Raw genomic sequence first — 25,972 nt, 5'->3', positions numbered from 1 at the left:
TATTTGATGAATACTTAACTTTTAATATAGTTGGCTAACTTAAAAAAAAAAATGGAAAAACCATTTCTTAAAATTAGATAACCGTCAATTGTTCAAATAGTCGGCTAACAAGACAAATTTTCAAAGATCAAAATACTCAATCAAACATGAGTTGGCATGTAGCTGAAGCTCTAGGAGAAAGCTCCAACTCCTTCAACATCTCAGATTTCGCAACACGCGACGATTCTGAAGATTTGATTGTTGCAGTCTCTAAGTGGCGAGCATGTTTGAGAAAGTAAACCACAACATCTCTCTCTTCTGGTTCTCCTCTGTATTTGGACCAGCTGAAACTTTGTAGATTCGACAATATACATTCAGGAACAGTGGTCGGTTGATTCCAGCAAACCATACCAGAAGGCGTATGTTGCTGATGTCAAAAACATAAATTACACTTAAAAAAGACCAAACAGTGAATCAGACCGTAAAAGAAAAAAAAAAGAGAGTTAACAAACAAACTTACATCAAAGAAGGAAATGCCTAGGCTCTTTAACTTGGAAGTGGCTTTGAGCAGCTCGATAAGTTGATCCGCAGAGGCAAACAGTGTGCATATACATACCTCCAGATGTTCCAGTTGGTTGAAGACAACATCATCATCAAGCTTCTTAATAGCCTGCGCACGATAATAAAATTACTGACAAATGATTTTTTTTTTTTTAATAATAACTAGAAAATGATTACCTCTGAACATATCGAAAGGCGCTTGACAGATGTGATTGCTCCAAAAATACTCTTCAAATCGGTAAAAGTAACTTCTAGATATGCCTCGATCAGGTCAGGCATCTTCTCGATCAAAACGTAGTGACCAATAATATTGTGATCCATAAGTTTGAAATACTTTAAGGCAGGAGTTTCTATCACAAACCCATCTAGATCCTGATAATAGAATAAATAGATTGACAAACTCTGCAGAGATGGAACAGCAACAGTCAACTTCCCCGCAGATTCCTCATCAAATTCACGTAAATCAACCACTAGATCTTCAAGAACTGGGCAGTTAGATAGAAGACGTTGAAGAGTCTCTTCGTTGAAGTATCTCACACTCTGAAGTTTAAGAGTCTTCAGAGAAGGTAGAGAGACCCCTCCAGGAACGTCCAAGAGGATCTCACCAGCAAGTTTCAAGATCGCGAGCGATTTGCAAGTAAACAAGTCACTCGGGAGTATGTTTGGAAACTTAGGCGGATCGGTGTCGTCATGCAATGAGATATCCAGCTCACTTAGGCTGCGAGAGAGAGCAGTTGCAACCCACGTGTTGATGTTCTCCGGTTTAATGATTGAATTAGACAATTCAAGACGGAAGCTTTCGATGATCGGAGATCGATGTAAGGGCAGTTTACTGTCGAGGAAAGACCGTAGCCTCTCGCATTCAGAGACTGGACAATCTTTGCGACCGTAATCGAGTTTAGGCAACCACATCCAAAGATCCTCCCAACGTTTCGACAAGATGCTTGTGGAGACAGCTACTTTTGTCGTCGGAACAAACGATAATATTCTAACAAGCAGTTCATCAGGCAAATTACTGATTCTGTCCATCTCTTCTAAGAAAAACAAAAAACAAAAAACAAAAAACAAAAACAACTTTAAAAGACTAACCAACCACACGGATACGTAAAAAGCGAAACCAAAGACTCAAAAGAAACGTGACAGAACCTTAGAGAATCGGGATTGTTAGATGATGAGTGAGCGTTTCCCAAGGAAACAGAGTCGGAAGATTGCGAAAGGATTTGTTAGTACTGAAGAGACGGGTTGGCTTGAGAAGGGATCGACAAATATAAAGAGTAGTGAATCGTCCCCAAGAAGGAAGATGAAACGGGGGGTTACCAAAAGTTTCGTCAACGCCATTAATACGCTCAACGAATGGTTTACTCACCGGATCTAAATCTTTGGTGGGCCGGGTATTAATGGGCCTGATTAAGGGCCGACCTTTCATGGCTCCTCCTTCGTTTACAAAATTTGCGATTCACCATCTCTGTTAAAAAAAGAGAAAAATACCATTTTTATCTATTATAAAAAAATTACACTAGTACCATTTTTAATTACGTATATTTGATTATTTACATTAATTTATAGAATATATAAGATTTATAAAAAAACTTAATAACTACAAAGATATTAAATTATAAATTTATTGAAAAAAATCTAACAAAATCTTACCAAAAATATTAAATAATTTCGTAAATAGTAATATAATATTATTATTATTAATTTTAAATAAAGTTTATTATAAAATAAAATAAAATTTTATGCTATTTTTAATAAATTTTATAATTATTGTCTATATTATATTAAAATAAAAGTAATATATGAATGATATGGATTAGATATGAATAATATTAAATCGGTAAATTAACATATTTAAAAAATAAATTTCATTTAAATAAATAAATGAAATAGTATTCAACATTTTAAAAGATTAAAATATTATTCACCATTTAAAAGGAATAAAATTTGCAAATTATGTAATATTTTATATAAAATAAAATAAAATTGTTAACATGTGTTAAAATTTTATATTTACAACTATATATTATCTATTTATTTATTTTAAAGTTACAAAATTATATTATCTAAAATAATTATATACGAAATATAATAGAATATAGCTAACATTTCTTTAAGTGCTATTTACAAAATATGCTATTCGAAATCTTTAATTTTTTAAATAAAACTCAATGTTTATTTTTAATTATGACAAAACATATTTAAAAGTTATAAACAATCTCACCAAAATTTTCACCTTTTTATATAAAAATAATGTATTAGTTCAATAACAAAAAAAAATCAAAAAATCATATAGTTTTTTAAGCTCAAAAATTATAAAATGAAAAGTTATTTGCACGGATGTTGGTTGAAAGTTTAATTTATTAAAACAGTGCGGCGGTGAATTAAGTGATAACGAACCAATTCGCTAGTGGCGATTTTATGGTGAAATGCGATCACGTTCGCAGGAAAGATGGGGACTAATACGTAGTGTAGAGCTAGGCACAGATGATCTGTTTTTGGTTCTCTTTTCTTCATCATTATACATGATCATATTAAATACACGACAGATCCCTTTTTCCAGTGGCTCCAACATTGTATACATCAGGTGCTTTTCAGTTCTCTTTTCTTCAGTTAAAAGATTTCTCCCATCTGTATTTATACACGTCAATACCCATAAAAATTATTAAAGTGATCATATAACTCAGAAATAAAATTTTACTGAAGAAAACAAGTTTTCAGAGTTGAAGACCACAAAACAAAACGAGTCCGAGCAAATACAAGAAACCGAAGAAAAAAAACCAAATTTAAAAGATCAAAATACTCTCAATCAAACATGAGTTGGCATGCTGTTGAAGCTCTAGAAGAAAGTGCCAACTCCTTTATCATCTCCAGTTTTGGAACATCCCACTGATATGACTCGATTGTTGCAGTCTGTAAGTGAACGGCATGTTTCAGAAAGTAAACCACAAAATCTCTCTCTTTTGGTTCTCCTGTGTACAAGGACCATTTGAGACTTTGCAGACTAGACAACATACAATCAGGAACACTACTTGGTTGATTCCAGTCTTCCATACCATGATGATTAGTAACATGATCCTGAGATCAAAACCAAAGAATTAGACTTAAACTAGGTTCTGCATCAGTCGCAATAAAAAAAAAGATTTAATAAACAAAGCTTACATCCTCTATGTGAAAAAGGTGTAGTGATTGCAAGTTAGAAGAAGCTTTGAGCAGCCTGAAAAGTTGATTGGGGGACTCGTCTTTGCATACACATACCTCCAGATGTTCAAGCTGGTTGAAGACAAAACCTTCATCGAGCACAGTCTGCACACATTATTAAAAAATTACTGACAAAACGATTACATAAAAACGAGTTGATAAATGGAAAAAAGTGATTATGTTACCTCTAAACATATAGCAAGACGCTTGACAGATGTGATTGATCCAATAAGACTATCGATATCAGGGCGAGAACAATCTACACATGCCTCGACCAGGAAAGGCATGTTCTCAATCAAACAGTCGTGGCTCTTATAGTTATGATCCATAAGTTTGAAATACTTCAAAGAAGGAGTGTCTATCACATACCCATCTATAACGTAATCACGGGGTATATAGAGTGACAAACTCTGCAAAGACGGAACAGCAACAGTCAACGTTCCCGTAGTGTCATCATCACGTAAATCCACAGCTAGGTCTTCAAGAATCGGGCAACTAGATAGAAGCCGTTGTAGAGTTTCTTCGCTGAAGTATATCACGGATACAAGTTTCAATGTTTTGAGAGAAGAAAGAGAGACCATCCGAGGAACATCCAAGAGGATATCCCCATCGAGTTTCAAGACCACGAGAGATTTGCAAGTAAACAAGCTACTCAGTAATACGATTGGCTTATCCGGATCAGACTTATACACTATATCCAGCTCACGTAGGGAGTGAGAAAGAGCTATTGAAACCCACAAATTGATATTCTCGGGTTTGAAAATTGGATTACACAATTTAAGGCGGAAGCTTTCGATAACCGGAGCTCTATGTAACGGCAGGTTTCTGTCAAGGAAACACCGTAGCTTGAGGCTCTGAACAGTGTCAAGGAAACACTGTTCGCACTCAGGCTCTGAACAGTGTTTGTCACCGTACTTAAGTTTGGGCAACCACATCCAAAGATACTCCCACCGTTTCGACAAGATGCTTGTGGATACTGCAACTTTCGTAGGAACCAACAGTAATATTTTAAGAAGCAGTTCATCAGACAGCCCACTGATTCTGTCCATATAAACAAACCCAAATGTACTGTCGACAGAATCTAGACATAAAACAGAAGAGAACATCACTAACCAAACTAGTTAGTAACTAACAAGCGAAACCAAAGAGACAAGAATGTGACATAACCTTAGAGAATCTGGATAGTTAGGTTATGAGTGTTCCACTAGAAAGCAGAGTCAGAAGATAACTGGTAGTGACCTGAAGACTGGGAAAGCATTTGTTAGTACTGTATTGACTGATAAGGTTGCCTGAGAAATAATCGACATAGAAGGAAGATGAAGCGAATTAGCAGTGAATCTACGAGAAGGAAGATGTAGAGAGAGATTTTTTTTCTTTTTTGACCAACGATGAAGGGAGATTAAATTAACAGAAGTTATTGGGAGTCTATCGGGAAATACAAAGCTTCGTCCACACGCGCCACAGGCTACTCCAACACATGTAAGGTTAGCGAATCACTGGTGGGCCTAATTTGTGGGCCGATGATTCCACATCTCCTTTTTCGTTTGACACACCTTTACAGATTTACAGTTTACCACCATTTATACAAGTGTGAAACAATCTGGCGGTTAAAAAATGAAATAATGAAACCAACCCGCTATCGACGAATTGATGATGAAATGAGATACTGTCCGGTTCATCAACTGTGATTTTAGTCCCAAATAGGCAATGATCAGTTTTAAATTAATGCCCAGCAGTAATAGTATAACCTTGCTTACCAATGAGAGACAATGTCTGATAAATATCTCAACGCCAAAACAGTTGAGAAAAGCAAATCCAAAACCTTAAAGAAGAAAGCTTTATTAGCCCTTGGTTTTCCAGCTAAGGGTAGAAGCAGAGAGAGTAAACACAGATTCTTCTTCAAAACCTCTCTCCCATGTGGATTCCTAGTCTTTCTCTACTTCTGTTTCCTCACATTTCTAAACCTTCTTCTTCTTTCTTCTTACTTGTAATTACTACATTATGCTGAAAAGTATGCGAGTGTAACTTACATATTACCTCTCATTTGGTTTCTTTAGGCGTCCAAATGAAGCATTGATTATCTCTGCGTCTCCTGGTAGTTAGTGGGTTCTAAAACCATTTTTCATTTAACTCATGGAACAATGATGCTTTGCTAAGTTCTAATTGATCACATAACTTTCAATGCTCTGTTTTTTTGTTCTATTTTCTTCGTCAACTTTCAATCCTCTGTTTTATGAGTTTTGCCATCAATAATAATTCAGACTCCAAGCCTCCATCATTGTATACATCAATGCACCAGATGCTTTTTCTTTATTCTCTTTTCTTTAATGACAAGTTTTCTCCGTTCTGAATTTAGACACTCACAAAATATTATAGTGATCATAAAACTTAGCTGTCAACATATAGAAATAAAAATTCTACTTAGAAAACAAGTTTTCAGAATTGAAAACAAACGAAACTAGTCCGAGTAAACACACAAGGAATAGAAGAACAAGACACGATTTAACGATCACAAACTCATTTAAACATGAGTTTGCATTTTGCTGAAGCTCTAGAAGAAAGAGCCAACTCCTTTAACATCTCCAATTTTGGAACATCCGATTCAGATGATGACTTGATTGTTGCAGTCTTTAGGTGAAGAGCATGTTCCAAAATGTAAATCGCAATATCTTTCTCTTGTGGTTCTCCTTTGTACATCGACCAGCTGAGACTACGTAAACTCGACAACATACATTCAGGAACAGTACTTGGTTGATTCCAGTCTTCCATACCATCAGGAATATGATCATGATCCTGAGATCAAACCAAAAAATAAATAAATTAGGTTGTGCGTCGTCAGACTCAATAAAATTGAAAGTTTTAATAAAACAAAACTTACATCCTCTATGTAAAAAATGTGAAGTCCTTGCAAGTTGGAAGAAGCTTTGAGCAGCCGTAACAGTTGACTGGGGAAATGGTCTTTGCATATACATACCTCCAAATGTTTAAGCTGGTTGAAGACATAATCTTCGTCAAGCATAGTCTGCGTACAATACTTAAAAAGTTCTAACATTTGATTACATAAAATGAGTTGATAAAAAAAGTAAAGCGATCGATCACCTCTGAACATATAGCAAGACGCTTGACAGATGTGATTGATCCAATAAAACTCTTCAAATCAGTGAGATTAACATCTAGATACGCATCGACCAAGTGAGGCATGTTCAAATAGTAGTGATCATTACAATTATGGTCCACAAGTTTGAAATATTCTAAAGCAGGAGTTTCTATCACATACCCATCTGTAACATTTAAAAATAATTTACCTTTCTGTTAAGTAAAATAAGTGCTTCGGTGTTTTCTCTGGATCTCCTTTTAAACATGAATCATATTGATACAACTCCAACCGAGACACGCATGGATAGACACACTACATGATCATATTCATATACACTAATAAATCCTTTTTTTTCAATGGCTTATGGCTCTAACATTGTCATCAGTACATAGATTTTTCTTTTGTCTCTATTCTTCCGTTACAAGGTTTTATACACATACACAGCGGAGGCAGTGCTTTAGCACAGTGGTCACTTGACCCATGTGATTTTTAGGAACCAAATTTTTTTACATGTATTTTGAAGAAAAAAATTGAAAACTATCACCATTTTAACTCATTGACCCATGTAATATAGATGCTTATAAAGAAATTGACCCCTCTAATTGATTATGCTGGCTCCGCCACTGCACATACATACCCTTAACATATTAATATTAAAATGATTATATAACTTAGCTCCTAACATTATAGAAAAAACAAGTTATTGAAGAAAACAACTTTTCTGAGTCGACGACAAACGAAACTGAGTCCGAGCAAATACAAGGAATAGAAGAGCAAGCCAATTGGCCAAAAAAAAAGAAAAGAAAAAGAGCAAGACCAATTTTAATGATAACGTACTCATTCAAACATGAGTTTGCATGCTGTTGAAGCTCTAGAAGAAAGTGCCAACTCCTGTAACATCTCAAATTTTGGAACTTCACATTCATATGACGAGATTGTTGCAGTCTTTAAGTGAACAGCATGTTCCAAAATGTAAATCACAATATCTCTGTCTGGTGGTTCTCCCGAGTATAACGAAAACGACCAGCTGAAATTTTGCAGAGTAGACAGCAGACATTCAGGAACAGTACTTGGTTCATTCCAGTAATCCATATATTGAGGAAAATGATCCTGAGATCAAACAAAAGAATTAGAATGACACTTGGTTGTGCATCAGACCCTATACAAAGTTAAACCAAAAAACTTACTTCCATTGAGTAAAGGTTTAATTCTTGCAATATCAAAGAAGATTTGAGCAGTCGGAAAAGTTGATTGGAGGAATGATCTTTGCATATACATAACTCCAGATGCTCAAGCTGGTTGAAGACAAAGCCTTCATCAAACATAGCCTGCACACAATACTAAAATTACTGACAAATGATTACATAAATGAAACGATAAATGGGAAAATAATTACCGCTGAACAAATTGAAAGACGCTTGACAGATGTGATTGATCCAATAAGACTTTTGATATCAGGGAGTGAGACATCCAAATGTGCCTCGATCAGGTTAGGCATATGCTCAATCAAACAGTAGTGACTCTTGTAATTATCATCGACAAGTTTGAAATACTTTACAGCAGGAGTTACTATCACATACCCATCTATCTCATGACTCTTAGGTATATAGAGTGACAAACTCTGCAAAGATGGAACAGCAACAGTCAACTTTCGAGTAGTGTCATCCTCACGTAAATCCACCACAAGGTCTTCAAGAATTGGGCAACTAGATAGAAGCCGCTGAAGAGTTTCTTCATTGAAGAATCTCACACTTTGAAGTTTCATAGTTTTGAGAGAGGGAAGAGAAACCATTCGAGGAACATCCAAGAGGATATCACCACCCAGTTTCAAGACCACGAGAGATTTGCAGATATACATGTTACTCGGCAGAATGTTTGACTTAGACTCATATCTTATCTCCAGCTTACGTAGGCAGTGAGAAACAGCTATTGCAACCCACATCTTGATACACTCCGGTTTGAAACGTGAACTATCTAATTCAAGACGGAAGCTTTCAATAACTGGAGCTCTATGTAATGGTAGATTATGGTCAAGAAAACACTGTAGCCTCTTGGATTCAGGCTTTGAACAATCTCTATGATCGTAATCAAGTTTAGGCAACCACATCCAAAGATACTCCCACCGTTTCGACAAGATGCTTATGGATGCAGCTACTTTCGTCGGAACCAACATTAGTATCTTAAGAAGAAGCTCATCAGACAACCCACTGATTCTGTCCATATCTGAGAAGGAGACAAAACACACACAAAACCACCTTTAAGACTAAACTAATGAATTAGAAATAATCAATAATCAAAAACCAAAGACAAAAGAAAGGAACGAGACAAAACCTTAAAAAGTGTGGAAAGTTAAGTGATGGGTGTTTCACGAAGAACCAGAATCCGAAGATGAAATCAGAAGTGACCAGACGTATATAAAGAGTAATGTATCTTGATCAGACTGTTTGCTTGGGATTTGAGAACTATAGAGACTGTTCGACTGAGAAAGAATCGACGTATATAAAAAGTAATGTATCTCTACATGGAGGAGTTAAATTATCTGAAGATGAGCATCGGAACTACCAGCTTTGTCCACGACTCCACGCCCATTAATAATTACCTACACCAATCACTCACTCATGCATTGGGTCAATGAATGGTTTACTCCCGTAATCACTCATGCATTGGTCACTGAAAGGTTTACTCACCGAAAATGTTATAATTTTTTTGGTAGGCGTGGTACTGGGCCGACCTTTCGTTTATCCTTTTCCGTTTTTACACCATTACAAATTTACATTTACCCTTTATAATTTTTCAAAACAGTGTAGTAATGTATAAATGATAGTGAACCAACTCGCTAGCGGCGAATAAGAACTGCAAGTGTAACTATACACCTAAATACTAGGTTTTCGGTATTGATATCATGCCCAAAACATTTGCAACAGAAAATCACAGGAAACGAATCAGAACATCGATGAAGAAGACAAGACGTTGTAGCCCAATGGTTAGGACGGGTCCCCGCCTGCACCCAGGTAGGGGGTTCGATCCACGCCGGAGGGAACTACCTTGCAACGCTCTTGTCACCCACACGGATATGGGCCATGCTTTCGGCCCATTTGAAAAACTGGGAGGGGCGTCTATCCGTGGGCATTCCTTCCCCTTGGGGATTAGTCTGGGCCTTCTGGGCCTGGGATACCCCCAGGTTAAACAAAAAAAAACATCGATGAAGAAGACGGCAACTTAAATTATGCGCAAGGGGTAGAGACGGAAATAAATATACATATTTATAAGATGGGCCTTGGGTTTTATAAAAAAAGCCACTCTAATGAGCTTTGGGTTATAAAATAGCCCACTACGAATGGGCTTAGTTTGGGTAATCAAACCGGTATACGATCTACATATCATTCATCGTCTCTGTATCTGTCTCTCTCGGTTAGTTATTTTCTGAATTTTCCGGAGGTGGATTTGATCCGATGTTCAACCAGTTTGGTTCCACGGCTGATACTCTGAGCAAGGCCTCAGCCGCGGTGCTCCGGATCGGCACAGACGCTCACCTGTACGACGATCCGGAAGACGTCAGCATCGCTCCACTTCTCGACAGCAAGTTCGAATCCGAGAAATGCGAAGCTCTCAAGCGTCTCCTTGCTCTCATCGCTCAGGGCTTCGACGTCTCCAATTTCTTCCCCCAGGTTCCTTTTCGCCGACTTGATTTGATGATCCCATTCGATTCAATAGAATTCCATTATCAGCCGAATGATCTTAAAATTACAATCCTAGAAATATCAGTAGAGCTCAGATTCATAAAACTGTCTTTCAATTGGCAGGTGGTGAAGAACGTGGCGTCACAGTCATCGAAAGTGAAGAAGCTGGTTTACTTGTATCTCCTCCACTATGCTGAAAAGTATGTGAAACCATATAGTATACATGTTTATATGTGAATGTAACTTACATATTAGCTTTCATTTGGTTTTGGTTAGGCGTCCTAATGAAGCATTGCTATCGATCAACTACTTCCAGAAGGACTTGGGGGATCCAAACCCGTTGGTAAGAGCTTGGGCGCTTCGTACAATGGCGGGGATTCGCTTACACGTAATCGCGCCTCTTGCACTTGCAGCTGTGGGAAAATGCGCCAGAGATCCAGCCGTTTATGTTCGAAAGTGCGCTGCCAATGCTCTTCCGAAGTTGCATGATTTGCGCCTTGAAGAACACGCGCCTGCGATCGAAGAGGTTTAGTTCAAAATACTTTCTTTTTATAGATATGAGTTTATAGGATTTGAATACGATTGGTTTTCGTTTATGCAGCTAGTGGGGATATTGTTGAATGACCACTCTCCAGGAGTGGTTGGAGCGGCGGCAGCGGCATTCACCTCCATCTGTCCAAATAACTTCGGAGTTATCGGGAAGAACTATAAGAAGTTGTGCCAGATTCTTCCTGACGTGGAGGAGTGGGGTCAGATACTACTCATAGGTACTCTTTTGCGCTACGTTGTTGCAAGGCATGGACTTGTACGGGAATCGTTGATGCTGTCTTCACATGGTTTGGAAAGTAACAGCTTCTACGAGAAGGAGGGTCTGGTCAGTGATAAAGGGGATGGTGATAAGAGTGATTCGTTGGATGCTAATCTTGTCAGGCTTGTATCTAAGTGTTACATTGAAGGTCCAGACGAGTACCTGTCACGATCTAATTGCGTGGATATGGAGCCATCTTCATTTGATACGAAAGAGACCACATCTGTTGGAGATAATGAAGATGTTAAGATCCTGCTTCAGTGTACATCCCCGTTGTTATGGAGTAACAATAGTGCAGTTGTACTAGCAGCAGCTGGTGTTCAGTGGATAATGGCGCCTCTGGAAGATGTTAAAAAGATTGTTAAACCGCTCCTGTTTCTGCTTAGATCATCCACTGCCTCAAAATATGTGGTAACCATTCTTTTATTTATGTTTATCTGATTCATCCCATTTACTCTACATACTTCTGTGTAGGCGTGATACAGTCTGCTCTCTGAGCGTTTATTCATTCATATTTTGTGGCAGGTCCTGTGCAATATCCTAGTTTTTGCCAAAGCAGTCCCTTCTCTCTTTGCTCCACACTTCGAAGATTTCTTTATTTGTTCATCAGATGCATATCAAGTTAAAGCACATAAGCTCGAGATGCTCTCTCTCATTGCGACCACTTCATCTATCTCTTCCATTTTGAGAGAGTTCGAGGTAATACTTAATCCTTAATATGATATAGATCTTTCATGTTCATTCTGGAAAGTTTGCGTGAACATTGATCTTCATCTTTGTCTTCTTTTTTTAGCAGAAATGTTGTGTCCATGACTGAAATTTGTAATCGTGAGCTTTTTCCAGGATTATATCAAAGATCCAGACAGGAGATTTGCAGCAGATACAGTTGCAGCAATTGGTTTGTGCGCAAAAAGACTGCCAGAAATTCCAACTGCATGCCTTAATGGATTGTTAGCATTAGTTAGACAAGGTATGTTATGATTCATTTCCATTGCACTTACTAGTTAAACTCTGCAGTTAAGTTAAATTAGTTCTTACAATGTTGCAGAATCTTTTGCTGGCGATCTCGAGTTAGTGGATGGAGAAGCAGGAGTGTTGGTGCAAGCCGTGTTGTCAATTCAGACTATCATAGAGCTAGCTCCCCTCAGTCATGAGAAAGTATATACAGCTCATTCACTTTATTAAGAATCTCAACGTTATCAAGCTATTATAATGATCTCAAATATTTTGTTGACATTTTTGTAAATTGTTCTTGTTTGAAGGTGATAATCCAACTATTTCGTAGTCTGGATTCAGTCAAGGTAGCTGCTGCTCGTGCAACTATAATTTGGATGATAGGTGTCTACTGCTCGTTGGGTCATATCATTCCGAAGATGCTGACCACAATAACCAAGTACCTTGCATGGAGCTTTAAATCAGAGGCATCAGAGACTAAACTGCAGATTCTTAATACTGCTGCTAAGGTATAGTTAGGGGGGTTGCCTCAAGGCCCTTCTTCTGAGTTCAATATTGTTTAGGAAACCTAAATATAACCACTATTATATCTATACATTTACCAGTTGAAGGATTTGCTATATGATTTAATGCGAGATGCCATCTACATTTGTTGTGCTATATGAACGATCATTTTTTTTCTCTCAGAAAAATACCAGATCCATTTGTAAGCTTATAGTATAAGAGTTACATCCGATGGATTTTATGTCCTGTGAAATTATCTTCAGCATATTACAAAAAATACTAACTGCTTATGCTGATATGTATTTTTTACTTAGGCACGTCTCTGTACAGTTCTGAAAAGATATTGACCAAGTAATTTTCTAATTACCTTCATATTTGCAGGTTCTAATAAGTGCAGAGGTCGACGATTTTCAGATGTTGAAGAGGATTGTGCTTTATGTGCTTGAATTGGGAGAATGTGACTTAAACTATGATGTTCGTGATCGAACTCGTTTCCTCAAGAAAATGCTGTCATACAAATTAGCTTGTCATGAGCCAGCAGAAGACAGCGTGGCATCACAAGAAAATATTGCTCCTATCGCTGAGCATGTTGTGGAACATGTCTTTGGAAGAAAGCTGAAGCCCTTTTCACCTTTAGCCCTGCACAGCCGTTTCTATCTTCCTGGATCTCTGTCGCAGATAGTTCTTCATGCGGCTCCTGGATATGAACCCCTTCCAAAGCCCTGTAGTTTTGTCTTTGAAGAACATGATCAGCTGTTAGATTCTAACAGACAAAGAGAGGCCAGAGATAATTTTAGTGGTTCTCAGGAATCTTCTGAAACAGTGGATGAGGATGGCTCTTCTGAATATGATTCTGAATCATATAACGGTTCAGAATTCAGCAGTGATGGTGATGAAAGAAATGAGGCCAACGATGCAAATGATCCTTTAATTCAATTTTCAGAGATTAGCGTTTCCACCGACCAGGAAGAACTAAGGTCAAAAAGAGCCCTGGATCTGTGGTTAGACGAGGAGTCTAGCACATCAAATCAAACTCCATCTGCACTAGATAGGAATCAGAGCTCTTATGCCAAAATATCCATTGGTGATATCGGAAACAGTGTAAAGCCTAAAACCTATACTCTCTTAGACCCTGGAAATGGCAGTGGCTTGAAGATAGACTATACCTTTTTATCCGAAGTCTCCACTGTATCTCCGTTACACGTTTGTGTAGAAGTTATGTTTGAGAACTGTTCTAAAGAACCCATCGTTGAGGTTAACTTGGAGGATGAAGAAGCCATGAAAGTATCAGACTCAGCTGAACAGACTTTGGTGGGTAAAGCAAAGTGAGTTTTACTTTCATTATGCTCAATTGATTTACAAAACCTGCTTTCTGAGCTAACATGAAAAGACAAGTTCTCATGTTATTTTTTTCTGATTATCTCATTGTGCAGTGCATCTTACAACAATTTGCCAACACTAATCCCAATGGAGGAAATCAGTTGCCTTGAACCAGGTCAGAGCGCAAAGAGGCATATCCAGGTTAGGTTTCATCACCACCTGCTTCCCATGAGGTTAAGCTTACACTACAATGGCAAGAAGGTTCCTGTCAAGTTACGACCTGATCTCGGTTACCTTGTCAAACCGTTTCCAATACCCATCGAGGAGTTCTTAGCCACAGAATCTCGGTTACCTGGAATGTTCGAGTATAGTCGAAGGTTACAGCTCTTTCTCTTCTTAATCATAACTTCGACCATATTGATCTTCTCTAACCTATCATGGCTTTTGGTAGGTGCACGTTCACAGATCATGTCAGAGACACAAGAATGGAGAATGGGAAAGACAAGTTTCTTAGCATCTGCGAGTCTATAACGCTGAAGGTGCTTAGCAACTCAAATCTACACCTTGTATCTGTGGATTTGCCAGTTGCAAACACACTTGAAGATGCAACTGGGCTGCGTTTGAGATTCAGCAGCAAAATCTTGAGCAGTGAGATCCCTCTTTTGATTACCATCACAGTGGAAGGTAAATGCAATGAAGATCTGAACTTAACAGTTAAGATCAACTGCGAAGAAACGGTTTTCGGTTTAAACCTGTTGAACAGGATTGCTAATTTCATGGTTGAGCAAAATTGAGTTTTACTTTCTTTTTCGTCATATACTTACTATATGTCGCCACCATGTGATGAATGTAATACGTTACCAAACTCTTGTTTCATAACATTTTTATTTTTGATACATGCCTGTAAATTTTATTCATTACATATTATTGTTTTTTATTTCAGTTAATGCATAAGCAGAGTTTAGTGTATATGATGCGTACGTAGAACTTATCATGGTACATGACTTTGACAATGAGTTTATAGTCAGTGTCAGAGCCTGAAAACTCTTCTCTCTATTTGACTTTCTCATTCCATGAGGGATTTCTACCTCTGTATTTCCCATTAAAATAACACAAATGTCCATAATTAAAGACGATATCTAGATACTCGTTAATCATGAACAATGATTGCCTAGATAGATAAATCATAATACTAATAGGATCACATTGCAGTTGTCAATGCGATACTGCATTCTTCACGGACTCAATGGATTGCTACTGCGGAATAGGACATACTGTTCGAACATCAGCATTATTTTAGGTCATACCCGATGTTGATTCCTACTGAGATGGAAGGTGTGTGGAGGGTTGATAACAGTGGATGAGGGAACATAATTTGTGGGTACACTCTAGTTTTAAAAGAAGAATTGCTCAAAATGGGACAAAATTTAACATAGGCTTTCTATTGGGTAGAAGTTAGAAGGTTTTCAAATAGCACTATAGAGAAGGGTGGTAAGGAGAGAGTGTGCGCCTAATGGATCGACTTTTTGTTCAATACATATTTATAAATGGGTAAGCTTACTTTTACATTCAAGTTTAATGTATTTTTTTCTTACGTTTGAGTAAATTTTTTGTTGTTTTTAAAAAAAGATTCAGTAAAATCGTTTTGAAGTCCTAGTAATTATTTGAAAAAATTAGAACAATATTAATGGAGAACTAGTTTGGCACATGAAATGGAGAACTAGTTTGGCACATGAAATGACAGAAATCAAACTAAAAAGGCTGATAAAATGCTAAGATTTGGAGAAATATAGAGAAAATAGAATTAGTAAGTTAATTTTATACATCTATTAACGTTGATTATGCATAAATTTTATATTTGGAGATAATTTTTTTTAGATCTATGTAATTTGTTTTTGGAAATGTTTTTTTGTTTTAAATAATAAAAATAAAAGTAAATAATTTGATACATCTATTATCGTCGACTCTGCACACTAAAGATAAAACTTGGAAAATAAAAGTAGGCAATTGAAGAAGAAAAAATAATAAAGCAAAATATTTTATATTACATTATATTTATTTAAAATATTTAATTTACTTTTATATTAATTTCAGACTGCATAGAACAACTCCAACAAAAATGTCTCGAACAATGTATTTTTGCTATATGTATCTATAAATATTTATATATTTATTAAAGAGTTTTCACAATCAGAACTCCTTAAAATATTTCATTTGAATATTTTCAGAAGGAGATTTGATGATTTTGAGAACATCAAACAATATTTGATTAAAATGTTTTACTCTAATATATCAATCTATATATATGCTTAAGTATTTTATGCGGCAGGCGCAGAGTCATCTTTGTCTCAGCGTTTTACACTTTCTTGAATAAGAAATGCTTACTGTGTTCACACTAAAATAAGATGACATTACAATGAGACGATATCTAGATACTCGTTAATCATGAACAATGATTGCCTAGATAGATAAATCATAATACTAATAGGATCTCATTGCAGTTGTCAATGCGATACTGCATTCTTCACGGACTCAATGGATTGCTACTGCGGAATAGGACATACTGTTCGAACATCAGCATTATTTTAGGTCATACCCGATGTTGATTCCTACTGAGATGGAAGGTGTGTGGAGGGTTGATAACAGTGGATGAGGGAACATAATTTGTGGGTACACTCTAGTTTTAAAAGAAGAATTGCTCAAAATGGGACAAAATTTAACATAGGCTTTCTATTGGGTAGAAGTTAGAAGGTTTTCAAATAGCACTATAGAGAAGGGTGGTAAGGAGAGAGTGTGCGCCTAATGGATCGACTTTTTGTTCAATACATATTTATAAATGGGTAAGCTTACTTTTACATTCAAGTTTAATGTGTTTTTTTCTTACGTTTGAGTAAATTTTTTGTTGTTTTTAAAAAAAGATTGAGTAAAATCGTTTTGAAGTCCTAGTAATTATTTGAAAAAATTAGAACAATATTAATGGAGAACTAGTTTGGCACATGAAATGGAGAACTAGTTTGGCACATGAAATGACAGAAATCAAACTAAAAAGGCTGATAAAATGCTAAGATTTGGAGAAATATAGAGAAAATAGAATTAGTAAGTTAATTTTATACATCTATTAACGTTGATTATGCATAAATTTTATATTTGGAGATAAATTTTTTTAGATCTATGTAATTTGTTTTTGGAAATGTTTTTTTGTTTTAAATAATAAAAATAAAAGTAAATAATTTGATACATCTATTATCGTCGACTTTGCACACTAAAGATAAAACTTGGAAAATAAAAGTAGGCAATTGAAGAAGAAAAAATAATAAAGCAAAATATTTTATATTACATTATATTTATTTAAAATATTTAATTTACTTTTATATTAATTTCAGACTGCATAGAACAACTCCAACAAAAATGTCTCGAACAATGTATTTTTGCTATATGTATCTATAAATATTTATATATTTATTAAAGAGTTTTCACAATCAGAACTCCTTAAAATATTTCATTTGAACATTTTCAGAAGGAGATTTGATGATTTTGAGAACATCAAACAATATTTGATTAAAATGTTTTACTCTAATATATCAATCTATATATATGCTTAAGTATTTTATGCGGCAGGCGCAGAGTCATCTTTGTCTCAGCGTTTTACACTTTCTTGAATAAGAAATGCTTACTGTGTTCACACTAAAATAAGATGACATTACAATGAGATTCACCACAACACACGATGACATACAATATGTGTTAAGAATTTTTTAGTCGAAAATAAGAAATGCTTAATGTGTTCACACTAAATGTAAAACCTGGAAAGTATAAACGAGCATCTAATAAAGGAGAAATTAATCAAACTGGCTATGCTTCCATCCACCAAACTCTTCTGCATCCATTCCTCTGTCTTGCTGAATATTCCCAATAAAAAGAAATGAAAGAGCTTCAATAAGATGGCAAATAAAGTTAGAAAAAAGTAGATAAAGAAAAAGAAAGAGTAATAACCATAACAGAGTAAGAAACTCCGAGGAGAATCTCGCCGACAAATGAGAGATCGGTGTCTACAACATTGTACTTGGTCGGCCTTAGCTCAGCCGTTCCTTTCTCCACTCCCATTTCCAATAACTCTTTCACGTATATACTGTTTATCATTTATATTCGCACATAGTATTATTGCTTTTTATTTCAGTCAAGTGCATAAGCAAAGTTTAGTGTGTATATACATGATACTTACGTAGCTTCGCCGATGGGATCATCGGCGGAGAAAGTATCATGGTCCATGACTTTGACAATGAGTTTGTAGTCGCCGCCAGAGCCAGGAAACTCTGCTCTCCATTTCAGTTTCTCATTCCATGTAGGATTTCTACCTCCATCTTTTCCATTAAAATAACATAAATATCAATAAAGTATCTAGTATGAAAGTCTATGTGATCAATATATTGTATTGACAAAGTATTCTTTTCATCTTAAATTATAGAATTTAGTAAACATCGTTATGTAAGTTATAAATAGGAAGTTTTGAGATTAACACATGTTAATGATCACAGAATACTAATGAAACCAAACAACACAGTTATTAAACTAGTTTTTGTAGATCAAGTGATTATCTAATGACTTCATTTGATCAAGTTATACTTTTAACAAGTAAAAACATCTTGTACATGGCTGGTCCAAAATCAAATACCACAAATTTTAAAAAGAACTACAGCCATTATATATTACTGTTATCAACACAAAAAGCCTTACAGCCATTAAATCTGACAATTTGTTTTCCTCCAAGAAAAAGTATTAGCAATTTGTTTCTTTCTGAAGTCCTAGTGATTTTAAAAAAATAATAATACTATCCCTAATACTAAAATAATGATAATGATGGAGTCTGGCGCATGAAACGAGATAAAGTCAATCTAAAAAGACGAATAAAAAGCTGAGATCTGGAGTATATGGAGAGAATGTAATACGTGAGTTAACTTTTTTACCTTTATCAACGCTGCTTTTGCGGGTTTGTCCTTTGTAATGAATCTCAACATACGGATCTATCTTACCTTCAAATGGATTAAACATCAAATTATGTAAAATTAAAAAGCCAAGAACAAACCACAATTAAAGAGATAACAAATCTGAATGAGAGAAGATATAGATTAACAATTTACCAAAAAGTTCAGATCGTTTGAGACCTTTCCCACTGATCAGATCAACCTCGAGGATTCCCACAGCCATCTCTCTGGAGAGATTTTTTCTTTTATTAGAAATTTTGGGTTTGTTTGAAGTTTTCTAAACCAAGAAAGAAAAGATGAAATCTCAATGAACAAGTGGTTGTGTCAGAGAAAGTCCTTAAATACAGAACTCGTTCACATTATTTATCACCACCACTATTCTTTTTTTTCTCTCTTCAATTGCAAAGACTAAGAGCAATCTTATTGGTTAGATACTCACTAAGTATCTTACTAATATGATAATATTATATTAGTAAAAAATTATGTTAAGAAACTACACTAAAATTATTATCTCTAATTGTAAGATACCCATTAAATTTATAATCACTATTATATGATGATTTTTTAAATTTTATTTAATGCAGTATAAGTCAGAAAATATATTCTTGAAAACATTTCTTATTTCTAAATAAAATTTAAATTATGCAAATATACTTAAAATTATTTCTTTTTATTAGTTAATTTATATATATATATATATATACATATCATTTATAATAATCCCAAAAATAAAAGAAATAATAAATTAATAATAGTATCAAATCTTAATAATATTTTTTTTTAGTTTTGAAATTTACAATTTTGTACTATTACATTAATTAAAAAATAATATACTAGTATTGCATAAACTTCAATCATTTCAATTTAAAGCAGTATTAATACATAATTTTAATTTATGAACCATGGATCTTGTTAGATAAGTAATTTCATTTTAAGACTTATACAAAAATGTAAAAATATTTTTAATATCATATAAAACATATAACTTTTTTTTAAACACATATAAAACATATAACTATGATTTAAACTGTAGGTGTTTTTGGTTTTAAAGAGCTGAGTGCAGAGAACCGGATGATACAATTTTTATTTAATTTTTTTCTTTATGATTTATTTTTATTGCCTTTTTGATTCAGATATTCATTTGAAAACCATCAATGGAACTCCTCTATAATAACCTATGCTATGCTCAAACAACCAAACTAAATAACCATATTAACCTGTATTTCGAGGTTTGACGTATGGTGATTGGCACCTTGAGAATTGATTACTAACCAACCAAAACAAGAACCGAAGACTTGGACTTTTGTCCAAAATAGACCTAATAAACACATCATAGTCATCTACTTCTACACGAATGCTTCAACAAAAAAAACATCGTCGATGATTTTGACTTCATCAGCTGGAGAGAACTCATAGGAAAGAAGACTTGGATACTTGCAAATTTGCAATACGTTTCTCAAAATCAAAAGCTTAACCAAAAACTTCTTCATGCAAAACATTAAAATATAAAAACTCACAAATTGAGAAAAGATCTCTAGTATCATCACATCACCACACAAAGAGACAGACCCACCACTACTAGAGAAACAAAGCCCATAGAGAGTTGCACAAAGTTCTTTGGTCTGAGAGATGGATATTGCTTTACTAACATAAGTTTCGTCTTGGAGATGCCTCCACAGATCTGGACCTGGATCCAGAAGGGGACCTAGAAACTGATCTTCCACCACGACGCCTTCCCTCTGGTTCATAGCCTGGTTTTCTGAAAAAAAGACCAATCAATGTCCAAACAGTGACTTTAACTTACTCTCTAAAACACAGTGATGTCTCGCACTTACTCTCTACTCTCATCGTCTCCATTTCTAGCCCGGTCTACAGCATCACCACCACCTTCATAGCCAGGGGAATAGGACCTGCGACTGTATTTTCCATCTTCTTCTCCTCGAGGAGGAGGACCTCTTGGTGGTGACCGTGGACGTTCCTCATGTCTTCTCCTTGGAGATGCTGAATAGTCTTCTCCTCTTCTTCTTGGTGCTGGAGAATAAAACCTGTATATATTACCATCATGTATATATCATATTAGACTTCGGAAAAATGTAAAAATGGTGAAGTAATGAAACGTGTTATGACCTTGATCGGTGCCTGCTCCTTCTAGAGTACGGACGACGTGGAGAACGTGATCTAGATATTGAAAGTGAACGAGACCGTCCTGTGACCAAACAAACATAGACATACTCAAGCTGTGAACATAAACAAGTGCAACACAACACAATCTAAACTGATCATATACGTTCAAAATCTTTCTATTGAAGCACATGATGTGCATAGTCAAAAAGAAAAGCACAGACCATGAGATCGACCTCTAGAGCAAGAAGGTTCCCTGCATGGTTCAGTGGAAGCTTATCGTCCCAGGTGGTTGATGGTCTTCTATAGCAGAAGAAGACCACAACACCAGAACAAAAGTTAGATTTTACCAAAACAATCAACCTATGCTCAAATACCTCAGCTTCTGAGAACTTCTATGAAAAGCAGATCTCTACTTACTCGAGAGCTTGTCTTTTCTTAACACTTCAAGCACAGTAACTCCAAAAAACGCAAGAGACATCTTGTAAAATTTCCCAAAGTTAAGTTATCTTCATAAGGAACATGCTTCACTTATTACAGCTTCCATAGAACATTCTTCACTTCCAAACATAAAACATTCTTCACTACTTTGACTCTTAATATCCTTTGGGATCAATAAGCTAAAACAATATATTCATGAGGGCTTCATCAAATGTGGGGCTTGGTCTTGTTTCAACTTCAACCCAACATACTCCCTGGGGAAATCATTCCAACATTTAATTGTACTATGGAAAAAAAAACAATCCAAAAACATAAAGCTCTACAAAGTAAAGACCTAAAGGGTCTGGTCTCTTTGTCAGTTCTCATCTCCAGACCTTAGCTGGAACATTAAGTAGAGTAAATAGAAACAAAAAGAAAGAAATTAAACGCAGTTTTTTCTTCTTTTTTTCTGCACACCTTGACATTATGAAACACACGCTTTCTTTTAGCATAACACATTGTTTTATCATTCATAATCAAAATGGCTCAAATCACAAAGGAAGAATCATATACTAATCAGCACATAAGTCATAACTAGTCTATCTATAAAGATTTAACCAAATCGAAGTCAGACTCATTGCATCAGGACATAAGAGTAAGGAACAAGGCTCACCCCGAGTAATAGTCTCTAGGGATATAGACATCTCTCACAGGTCCAAACCTCTCAAAGGTCACACGAAAAATAGTTTTTGATCAACGAATCTATTATAGTAGACCATCTTAATGTATATTTGGGAGAGACATAATCAAATTCCGATTGAAAATATTTTAGAGTTGAAATTTTAACCACTTTAGACTTGAGAAAGTTCTCTTAGCAAAAAAAACTATCTGCAGAAATTGCTATGAAACAGAGTTTTGCAACAAACAAAAAAAAGAAGTAAAAAACTACTAAAAGACATTTTTCACAACATGTCATGTAGCCGAAGTTTTTCGTGAATGTAAAAGGATATTAAGCTAATAATTGTTGATTAGTTAGATATGTAACCCTTGTTACAAACCATAAGGATAATTAAGCGTTGCCAATGTTATAATATGATGGTGAATCTATTCTCAGATGTACGAGTTTCTTGCTCCCTTTTTAAAAAAAAAAATAGAGTATGCTTGTAAATTTGCTTAGGTAAACACATATCCAATGTAAAACTTACACTTGTATTATGTTAACTGAAATGATATTTTAACATGTACCACACCAACCGTTTTTAAGATAATCTTCTTCTACAAACCACAACGGTTGCAAAAGAAAACATTAATCTGGTCATCATTTTGGCCCTGAATACATCCCCAGCATATTCCATTTCTTTGACAACAACTTCTTCTCAATGAAGAATCACCGTACCTACCGAAAAGGATTCTCTACCATATATTATTCACTCGAAAAAAACGAAAAGAACATGCATAACGTGATGAGTTAGTATAAACAAAATTTCTCTCAAATTCATTTGTTCTTTAGCGTTCTCTAATAATAAAGAATCCCACCTATACAATACCAGCTTTCCAGTACCAGTGGTTACGGTGTGGACGTGGTAGCGGCAATTTTAGCAGTATAAAAAATCATATAGAGAATAAATGCACACACTTTAATTTAAGTGTAGAACATGATGAATTATTAAAAAATGTTAGACCTGTCCTGTCTGCATTTATACTTGCTGATTAGATGCAAAAAGAGTGTGACAAAAAATGTAAACCATGTTTGCAAAAGAGAGATAAAGATACAAAAACAAAAATTTTATGAGATGACATAGTAAATCAAAATGTAACTATGTATCTAATCAAATAGACAGAGAAAACAAGAAGAAGAAAAAAACAATCTCCAAATCAGTATTTCAGGAGCAAAACTACAACAACCAGTGTTACAAAATCACTACACGCAATATTACAACAACACACGAGTAGACATGAGACCCTAACCACAATAAGTAAACCACATACATCATCTACCTACTACAAACCAACAGTCTTTTTGTTAAATCCCTTTTTCTCGTACTTGTCTTCCGTTTTCACTCCCACAACCTTCTTGGTATCTTTACCCGGATCAACTTTAGCCCGTTTAGCCATACTTTCCTGCAGTTGTAACAAGGCTCTGACCACTTGGTCCATGGTCGGTCTCGACTTAGGTTCAGACGAGATGCACTGCACAGCAATGCTTGCCAATCTTACTGCCTCTTCAGGTTTGTACTGTGACTCAAGACGAGAGTCCACAATTAGTAGAACCTTTCGCCTGCTTGTGAGGTACGGTCTAGCCCAGTCCACAAGGTTGTGCTCTCTGGCTGGTCGGTTATGGTCCAATGCTCGCCTTCCTGATAGTAGTTCTAGAAGCACAACCCCGAAACTGTACACGTCGCTTCTAGCATTCAAGTGACCTGAAAAATATATAAAAGTATGAAAACAAGAACTAAACATGTAAAAATTAAAATAAAATGAACTAAAAATGAAACTCTTACATTAATTAAAAAAAGTGTTTCATTATCAAACAATTGATTGCATCATCTTAATAAATTAGTAACAATTTGTATCTGATAAATTGATAAAAACGTACCTGTGGATACATACTCAGGAGCAGCATAGCCAAATGTACCCATGACTCTTGTACTAACATAGCTTGTTTCTCCCATTGGACCGTCCCTTGCTAACCCAAAGTCTGAAAGTTTTCCATTGAAGTCCTGTTGTCAATACAATACCATACAAAACAAGTTAAGTCTATTGATTAAAAAGAACAAAAAGACTTTTATTCGAAAAAGAGCTGTTGTATACCGAGTCGAGCAAGATGTTGGAGGCCTTGATGTCTCGGTATATGACTTTGACAGGGTCGCTATGAAGGAAAGCTAAACCTTTAGCTGCATCAAGCGCAACCTTCACTCGTAAAGTCCAAGAGAGAGGCTTACACTTCACACCAGCTCCTTCAAAAACCAATTCAAAACATAAGAACAAACAATCTCCTACAAGAGTCTCAATAAAAAAAAAAACAAATATTGATCTGTGACTCACTTGTGAATAGATGATCCTCAAGACTACCCTTGTGCATAAACTCATACACAAGAAGTCTTTGCTCATCTTCCAAGCAGTAACCAATCAGTTTAACTAAGTTCGGGTGACTTAACTGCCCCAAGTAGTTAATTTCTGTCTGAATTTCACACCAAAAAGACACACAAAGTCAGATAATTAACGTTTGAGATTAGAGAGACATAACAAGAACAGTACTGTTGTGTGTACCACCGTACCAGCCATTCTCGGTGACCTTGGTGACCATCAGTGTTGAGACACTTGACAGCAATTACAAGACCGGAGCTAGATTTAGTCGGAGCGAGAGTTGTCTCGTCGATCCAACCTCTGTAGACAGTTCCGAACCCTCCTTCTCCGACAACAGAGTCCGATCTGAAGTTTCTGGTCGCGAGTTTAAGTTCGTTGAAGTCGAAGTTTTTGACGTTGGCCTTGCTAAGTATCTCTCCTTCTCTCCTATGAGCCGCCGTTGATGAAGATTGAACACTCGAGAGGTGAAGGTCGTAGAGACCACTGCTCTTATCTGCAGAAGAACACAACACGAAGCGTTGACCAAAGTCAAAACCGAGGAGAAAAGCAAAAAGGTGGAAACTTTTAACTTTAGTTCTTGAAAAGTTCATTCCTTTTTCTTAAAACCCATCATTGATTAACTCGTGAGAGATCGAATCTGAAAGAAAGTTCTCAACTTTTTTCCCGGGAAATTTTTTACAAACAAAAAAAAATGGAAACTCTTTTGAAGTTTGCAGAGAACGTACTGTTGACACGAGAGCTGAGGCAAGAACCCATTTCTAGACAATGGAAGCAAAAGGAAGAAGTTTGTGTTTGCCTTCTTCTGATAATAAGTTGTTTCTTGAATTGTGTTTGTGTACAACAGAGTTATCAAGAAACAGAGTGAAGAAGAAGAAGAATATAAGAGAGAGAGATGATGGGTGTTGATGAGATACGAGAGGCAACTAAAGAACGATGAGAAGAAGAAGAAATGTCTCTCTCTCTCTCTGATAAAGTACAAAACACACAAACTAAGACAACAGTGTTCTTTGACTAGCAAGGCACATTACCAAGTTGAAGAAAATTAATAATATATTTAATAGAATTTGATATCGATGTACTTTTCCTCTCCTTCGGTTTTTATATTTTATAAATTTTCTTTTTGCCTTTTTTTTTTGAAAAGAATTTGTTTTTTTGTCTTCAGTGGTAATATATAGCTTAACGTGCAGAAAGATCACTAAGAGCATGATTATCGCTGGTTCTTAACGCATTTCTTAGTAATAAAGAGTTAAAAATTAAATCA

The 25,972-nt window shown here is 35.6% G+C and overlaps 7 protein-coding genes across 9 annotated transcripts; 1 reads left to right on the top strand and 6 right to left on the bottom strand.

Moving 5' to 3' along the window:
- Positions 1 to 47: 47 nt before the first annotated feature.
- Positions 48 to 1,873, bottom strand: LOC108857165 (FBD-associated F-box protein At4g10400). 3 transcript variants are annotated; one of them, XM_018631109.2, is made up of 4 exons: positions 1,687 to 1,873; positions 718 to 1,571; positions 500 to 649; positions 48 to 406 (listed from the first exon to the last, which is right to left on the bottom strand). In XM_018631109.2, the coding sequence occupies exons 2-4, from the start codon at positions 1,567 to 1,569 to the stop codon at positions 137 to 139; spliced, it is 1,272 nt and encodes a 423-aa protein (XP_018486611.1). In that variant the 5' UTR covers positions 1,570 to 1,571; positions 1,687 to 1,873; the 3' UTR covers positions 48 to 136. The 3 variants fall into 3 exon arrangements, with proteins under 3 accessions (XP_018486611.1, XP_018486610.1, XP_018486613.1); XM_018631108.2 differs by having other exon boundaries at positions 718 to 1,574; positions 1,687 to 1,872; XM_018631111.2 differs by having other exon boundaries at positions 718 to 1,528; positions 1,687 to 1,872.
- Positions 1,874 to 3,216: 1,343 nt separating this feature from the next.
- LOC108861087 (FBD-associated F-box protein At4g10400) lies at positions 3,217 to 5,165 on the bottom strand. Its single transcript, XM_018634912.2, has 3 exons — positions 3,924 to 5,165; positions 3,700 to 3,843; positions 3,217 to 3,615 (listed from the first exon to the last, which is right to left on the bottom strand). The coding sequence occupies exons 1-3, from the start codon at positions 4,842 to 4,844 to the stop codon at positions 3,343 to 3,345; spliced, it is 1,338 nt and encodes a 445-aa protein (XP_018490414.1). The 5' UTR covers positions 4,845 to 5,165; the 3' UTR covers positions 3,217 to 3,342.
- A 1,090-nt stretch (positions 5,166 to 6,255) lies between these two features.
- LOC108858591 (FBD-associated F-box protein At4g10400) lies at positions 6,256 to 6,939 on the bottom strand. Its single transcript, XM_018632497.2, has 3 exons — positions 6,838 to 6,939; positions 6,617 to 6,760; positions 6,256 to 6,531 (listed from the first exon to the last, which is right to left on the bottom strand). Exons 1-3 carry the CDS (start codon positions 6,937 to 6,939, stop codon positions 6,256 to 6,258), a joined length of 522 nt encoding a protein of 173 aa, XP_018487999.2.
- A 622-nt stretch (positions 6,940 to 7,561) lies between these two features.
- LOC108860853 (FBD-associated F-box protein At4g10400-like) lies at positions 7,562 to 9,056 on the bottom strand. Its single transcript, XM_018634703.2, has 3 exons — positions 8,232 to 9,056; positions 8,023 to 8,163; positions 7,562 to 7,945 (listed from the first exon to the last, which is right to left on the bottom strand). Exons 1-3 carry the CDS (start codon positions 9,054 to 9,056, stop codon positions 7,673 to 7,675), a joined length of 1,239 nt encoding a protein of 412 aa, XP_018490205.1. The 3' UTR covers positions 7,562 to 7,672.
- Positions 9,057 to 10,226: 1,170 nt separating this feature from the next.
- On the top strand, positions 10,227 to 15,070 carry LOC108863005 (AP3-complex subunit beta-A). The gene is made up of 11 exons (XM_018637292.2): positions 10,227 to 10,503; positions 10,639 to 10,715; positions 10,792 to 11,041; positions 11,117 to 11,734; positions 11,849 to 12,022; positions 12,167 to 12,293; positions 12,372 to 12,481; positions 12,586 to 12,786; positions 13,163 to 14,106; positions 14,215 to 14,478; positions 14,553 to 15,070. Exons 1-11 carry the CDS (start codon positions 10,288 to 10,290, stop codon positions 14,893 to 14,895), a joined length of 3,324 nt encoding a protein of 1,107 aa, XP_018492794.1. The 5' UTR covers positions 10,227 to 10,287; the 3' UTR covers positions 14,896 to 15,070.
- A 2,691-nt stretch (positions 15,071 to 17,761) lies between these two features.
- On the bottom strand, positions 17,762 to 19,457 carry LOC108858015 (16 kDa phloem protein 1). Its single transcript, XM_018632011.1, has 5 exons — positions 19,240 to 19,457; positions 19,066 to 19,131; positions 18,324 to 18,462; positions 18,095 to 18,230; positions 17,762 to 18,000 (listed from the first exon to the last, which is right to left on the bottom strand). Exons 1-5 carry the CDS (start codon positions 19,304 to 19,306, stop codon positions 17,941 to 17,943), a joined length of 468 nt encoding a protein of 155 aa, XP_018487513.1. The 5' UTR covers positions 19,307 to 19,457; the 3' UTR covers positions 17,762 to 17,940.
- A 3,933-nt stretch (positions 19,458 to 23,390) lies between these two features.
- LOC108856646 (probable serine/threonine-protein kinase PBL1) lies at positions 23,391 to 25,714 on the bottom strand. Its single transcript, XM_018630495.2, has 6 exons — positions 25,437 to 25,714; positions 24,903 to 25,204; positions 24,670 to 24,805; positions 24,436 to 24,581; positions 24,221 to 24,344; positions 23,391 to 24,044 (listed from the first exon to the last, which is right to left on the bottom strand). Exons 1-6 carry the CDS (start codon positions 25,465 to 25,467, stop codon positions 23,626 to 23,628), a joined length of 1,158 nt encoding a protein of 385 aa, XP_018485997.1. The 5' UTR covers positions 25,468 to 25,714; the 3' UTR covers positions 23,391 to 23,625.
- Between the last annotated feature and the right edge of the window lie 258 nt (positions 25,715 to 25,972).

Source organism: Raphanus sativus, chromosome 5, assembly GCF_000801105.2.
Source record: "Raphanus sativus cultivar WK10039 chromosome 5, ASM80110v3, whole genome shotgun sequence".
NCBI classification, from domain to species: domain Eukaryota; kingdom Viridiplantae; phylum Streptophyta; class Magnoliopsida; order Brassicales; family Brassicaceae; genus Raphanus; species Raphanus sativus.
The sequence above is the reverse complement of the archived record's forward strand: the minus strand, read 5'-3'. Positions and strand labels throughout refer to the sequence as shown.

Bases quoted from the DNA above. Each gene is read 5' to 3' on its own strand.
- LOC108857165 (XM_018631109.2), bottom strand. From the start codon at position 1,569: ATGGACAGAATCAGTAATTTGCCTGATGAACTGCTTGTTAGAATATTA. The intron at 650-717 runs GTAATCATTTTC...TATCGTGCGCAG, and splicing joins GCCTTTCGATATGTTCAGAG to GCTATTAAGAAGCTTGATGA. The intron at 407-499 runs GTAAGTTTGTTT...TTTTGACATCAG, and splicing joins TAGGCATTTCCTTCTTTGAT to CAACATACGCCTTCTGGTAT.
- LOC108861087 (XM_018634912.2), bottom strand. From the start codon at position 4,844: ATGTTCTCTTCTGTTTTATGTCTAGATTCTGTCGACAGTACATTTGGG. The intron at 3,844-3,923 runs GTAACATAATCA...TAATGTGTGCAG, and splicing joins GTCTTGCTATATGTTTAGAG to ACTGTGCTCGATGAAGGTTT. The intron at 3,616-3,699 runs GTAAGCTTTGTT...TTTTGATCTCAG, and splicing joins ACCTTTTTCACATAGAGGAT to GATCATGTTACTAATCATCA.
- LOC108858015 (XM_018632011.1), bottom strand. From the start codon at position 19,306: ATGGCTGTGGGAATCCTCGAGGTTGATCTGATCAGTGGGAAAGGTCTC. The intron at 18,231-18,323 runs GTAAGTATCATG...AATGATAAACAG, and splicing joins GATCCCATCGGCGAAGCTAC to TATATACGTGAAAGAGTTAT. The intron at 18,001-18,094 runs GTTATTACTCTT...GGGAATATTCAG, and splicing joins GAGTTTCTTACTCTGTTATG to CAAGACAGAGGAATGGATGC.
- LOC108860853 (XM_018634703.2), bottom strand. From the start codon at position 9,056: ATGGACAGAATCAGTGGGTTGTCTGATGAGCTTCTTCTTAAGATACTA. The intron at 8,164-8,231 runs GTAATTATTTTC...TATTGTGTGCAG, and splicing joins GTCTTTCAATTTGTTCAGCG to GCTATGTTTGATGAAGGCTT. The intron at 7,946-8,022 runs GTAAGTTTTTTG...GTTTGATCTCAG, and splicing joins TAAACCTTTACTCAATGGAA to GATCATTTTCCTCAATATAT.
- LOC108858591 (XM_018632497.2), bottom strand. From the start codon at position 6,939: ATGCCTCACTTGGTCGATGCGTATCTAGATGTTAATCTCACTGATTTG. The intron at 6,761-6,837 runs GTGATCGATCGC...TATTGTACGCAG, and splicing joins GTCTTGCTATATGTTCAGAG to ACTATGCTTGACGAAGATTA. The intron at 6,532-6,616 runs GTAAGTTTTGTT...GTTTGATCTCAG, and splicing joins ACATTTTTTACATAGAGGAT to GATCATGATCATATTCCTGA.
- LOC108856646 (XM_018630495.2), bottom strand. From the start codon at position 25,467: ATGGGTTCTTGCCTCAGCTCTCGTGTCAACA. The intron at 24,345-24,435 runs GTATACAACAGC...TATTGACAACAG, and splicing joins CCAACATCTTGCTCGACTCG to GACTTCAATGGAAAACTTTC. The intron at 24,045-24,220 runs GTACGTTTTTAT...TATATTTTTCAG, and splicing joins TCCTGAGTATGTATCCACAG to GTCACTTGAATGCTAGAAGC.
- LOC108863005 (XM_018637292.2), top strand. From the start codon at position 10,288: ATGTTCAACCAGTTTGGTTCCACGGCTGATACTCTGAGCAAGGCCTCA. The intron at 12,023-12,166 runs GTAATACTTAAT...AGCTTTTTCCAG, and splicing joins CCATTTTGAGAGAGTTCGAG to GATTATATCAAAGATCCAGA. The intron at 12,294-12,371 runs GTATGTTATGAT...ACAATGTTGCAG, and splicing joins GTTAGCATTAGTTAGACAAG to AATCTTTTGCTGGCGATCTC.